Source organism: Rhinoderma darwinii, unplaced genomic scaffold (genome assembly GCF_050947455.1).
Source record: "Rhinoderma darwinii isolate aRhiDar2 unplaced genomic scaffold, aRhiDar2.hap1 Scaffold_733, whole genome shotgun sequence".
Lineage (NCBI taxonomy): Eukaryota > Metazoa > Chordata > Amphibia > Anura > Rhinodermatidae > Rhinoderma > Rhinoderma darwinii.
In genome coordinates, this window is record NW_027464295.1 from 306,514 (window position 1) to 310,277 (window position 3,764).

General features: G+C 50.6%; 2 protein-coding genes across 2 annotated transcripts; both read right to left on the bottom strand.

The window, feature by feature from the left end:
* Positions 1–1,503: 1,503 nt before the first annotated feature.
* Positions 1,504–1,896, bottom strand: LOC142729711 (histone H2A type 1-like). The gene has a single exon (XM_075849297.1). The coding sequence runs from the start codon at positions 1,894–1,896 to the stop codon at positions 1,504–1,506; it is 393 nt and encodes a 130-aa protein (XP_075705412.1).
* A 1,487-nt stretch (positions 1,897–3,383) lies between these two features.
* On the bottom strand, positions 3,384–3,764 carry LOC142729736 (histone H2B 1.1-like). The gene has a single exon (XM_075849318.1). It carries the CDS (start codon positions 3,762–3,764, stop codon positions 3,384–3,386), a length of 381 nt encoding a protein of 126 aa, XP_075705433.1.

The window sequence follows — 3,764 nt, forward strand, 5'->3', positions numbered from 1 at the left end:
AATATGAAGGAATAGGGACGTAATTCCGGTAATATAGAGGAACAGGCAGAGAATTCCGGTTCAAATGAGGGAACAGGGACATAATGCCGGTAAGGTGAGGGAACAGGGACATAATAGCGTCCTAGAAGCAGCAGACTGAATTGGGTCTTAGACCAGGGAATGTTAATCTGAAGGGAAAGAGTACCTTAGTGCTATACTTGCTGGCGAGTGATCCTCCGGCATGAAGACACATCCTCGTAGCGGCGCTGCCGGACGCCGTTTGTGCCGATGCCTGCACGTACAGGAGTGGCAGAAACTCACCGCTGAATATTCGCTCAGTTGCTCATAGCGCTGTATAAGCGCACGAGCAGTGGATCAAACAGCTGACTTGCGGTGTTGCTTCTTCGGCGTCCAGCTTGCTGCTGGGCAACGTGCTTTCCGCAATCCTTGGAGAGAGGGCCAGTGTTTTCTTAGCTGCTGTCACTGCTACTAATGTTACGAGATTCTTACAACAAACAATAAATCTGTTACTGGGACCAACTTTGACACAAGTATCGGCTCGGCTCGTATCTTATTCTGCCGGACGGCTGGGATTAATAAGGCTGCTGGCAATAAATCTATTAACCTCTAGTACTAATAATGAATCTGTCTGCTGTCCCTATATAGGACTCACTTTATTACAGTAACGCGTGCAGCTTCTTGCAGAGCAACATTTAGTGAGACGCATTCAATGAATGAAAAAGGACAAAACTGATGCAGCTGATACGGCATTTTTCAAGAGCAAAACCCAATGTTGGAGGGGCCGTGTTTTCCAAGCTGCTCTCATTGCTACAAATGTTACGAGATTTTCAAAACAAACTACCAATTTGTAGCACCAAGTTCCACATAAGTATCGACTTGCATTGTCTTGTATGTCACTTTGCCAGACTGCTGGTATAATCGCGCTGCTGGCAATACAATGACAGGAAACAGAATGCACCTATTTCTACTTCGTACTAACACTGTGCGTTGTCTATACTTAGGACTCCCCTCATCCCACTAACGCATGAAGTTGCTGCAGACATTTACTGAGACGCATTCAGTACTGAGACCTGGGATGATGGTGGTTATACTCCAGGAGGACCGAACTGTGACAAAGCTCTTGAGACTGGAAGATAGAATTTAAGATATTATGTAGTCGGAGGCGGGTTGCAGATCGTGAACATGAATCACTGGAGTAGTTGTACTATTAATGTGTTCTGTATAGTTAGTGCACCAACGAGGACAGCGCCACCATCTGCACGAGGCAGTAGTGAATGTATAGGTCATGAGTAACGCAGTTCTACACCCACCCACCCTACGGCTTCCTCTTCAATGTTTATCCCCGCGGTATATGAATTCATATGGGTAGATCTCTGTACAAGCAGAGCCACTTATCTGGCGCAGAACGTTTACATATCGGAGATCAGCGGTGAGCTCTGTTCTAAGGACCACGTGGGCGGCTCTTAAAAGAGCCTTTGTGGTTAAATGTGGGATAAGCGGCGCTCACTTGCTCTTGGCGCTTTTGCTGCTCTCGGTCTTCTTGGGCAGCAGAACGGCCTGGATGTTGGGCAGGACGCCTCCCTGAGCGATGGTCACACCACCCAGCAGCTTGTTGAGCTCCTCGTCATTGCGCACGGCCAGCTGCAGGTGACGGGGGATGATTCGGGTCTTCTTGTTGTCCCGGGCGGCATTTCCGGCCAGTTCCAGGATCTCAGCGGTCAGATATTCCAGCACAGCGGCCATGTAAACCGGAGCGCCGGCACCCACCCTCTGAGCGTAGTTGCCCTTGCGGAGAAGTCTGTGCACACGACCGACAGGAAACTGAAGTCCTGCCCGGGATGAGCGGGTCTTGGCTTTAGCCCGCACTTTGCCTCCTTGCTTTCCTCTTCCAGACATGTCTATTATCTGATCAGATCTAACGGCTGCGCTCCGACCGTCACTTCTTATACCCGGATGGAGCAGAGAGCTTCTTCTCTGATTGGCCGCATCTAAAACTGATATTCAACGCCAGACACTGTAGCCAATGAGGAAGTAGAATATTTCTATAGACTCGCAGATAACACCACGCCCCCTCCTCTGTCTCTACCAATAGGAACATCTCCCGCCTGAACTCGAATGGAGCAGGAATAAAGCAGCAGCGGCGGCTTCTTCTCATTAGGCGCCAAGTAATATGCCCCGTCCCCGCAGGAAGGACCCAAAGGCTCTTCTAAGAGCCCCCCACCAAGTCTACAACAGAGCTGCCGCCTCCATCTTGTGCTTATTCGTGCGCATGTCTTTATTCCCGCTGGTCTCCCATGTCTGGAAGAGTCGTTCAGTCCGTGCAGCCGCTCCTTCATGCTGCAGGATATGGGGGAACATTCCCGGGTGTGATAGCGCAGAGCTGCTGCTGCATTAGGGGCTTGTTATCTGCGGGCTGCACGGGCTGATTCTTCTCTATCCAACGATACCGTGAAACGCACAATTCCAATGTACCAATCTCCAGTATAAAGGGGGTGACGTACAAACATGTAACACGTCTTTATTACATCCGTATCGTTCCCGAATTACCGGCATTATGTCCGTTCCCTAATATTAGTGCCATTATGTCCCCTGTAGGAGGGTACAGGGACACAATGCCGGTAACATGTCCCTGTTACCTTATCTTCCAGACATTATGTCCTTGTTACTTATTATTACCGGCATTACGTCCCTGTTCCTTCCTATTACCGGCATTACGTCCCTGTTCCTACTTATTACCGGCATTATGTCCCTGTCCCTGTTCCTTCATATTACCGCATTATGTCCCTATTCTATTACAACGTGTAGAAGAAACCAGAGACTGCTCCAATAACCAGGCATAGACACCAGAGTCTGCTCCACCTGTATTAAAAGAAGCCCTCACAGACAAGAAATAGAGGCTGCTCCACTTGTATTACAATACCCGGTACAGAGGATACACCAGAGTCTGCTCCACCTGTATTACAATAACCACCCTTTACCCAGTCCTCGCCAGTGTGATTGCTTGTTCTCTATCGGCGTCAAGCAGTTTCCCTGGCATCTATGTTATAAATCTGACTACTACCCTCATCATTGTTATTTACAGATGTCCCATGCTTCCTTCCGTCTCCTAATGTACAATGTTCCGTTTCTTCTGGACAGTGTGATATTATGACGGGTCATCTGCCCGCAGGATCCGTGTCCCGGCTTCCTCACACGCGGCATTGTCCCTCCCTGTCCGGCAGCCACATAATGTATGAAGCAGCATCTGCACCGACACGAGAGCGGCCACACATAGTACAGAGGGACTAGCGGGAGGCCAGACAATAGCAGGCACAGCTCTGTTGTAGACAAGGTGGGTGGCTCTTAGAAGAGCCTTTGTGTTCTTACTGCAGGGACGGGGCACATTACTTGGCGCTGGTGTACTTGGTGACGGCCTTGGTGCCCTCGGACACGGCGTGCTTGGCCAGCTCTCCAGGCAGCAGCAGGCGCACGGCAGTCTGGATCTCCCGGGAGGTGATGGTGGAGCGCTTGTTGTAGTGAGCCAGGCGGGAGGCTTCCCCTGCGATGCGCTCGAAGATGTCATTGACGAAGGAGTTCATGATGCCCATAGCCTTGGACGAGATGCCGGTGTCGGGGTGGACCTGCTTGAGCACCTTGTACACGTAAATGGCGTAAATCTCCTTCCTGCTCTTTCTCCGCTTCTTGCCGTCCTTCTTCTGTGTCTTGGTCACGGCTTTCTTGGAGCCCTTCTTGGGCGCCGGGGCAGACTTGGCGGGCTCAGGCAT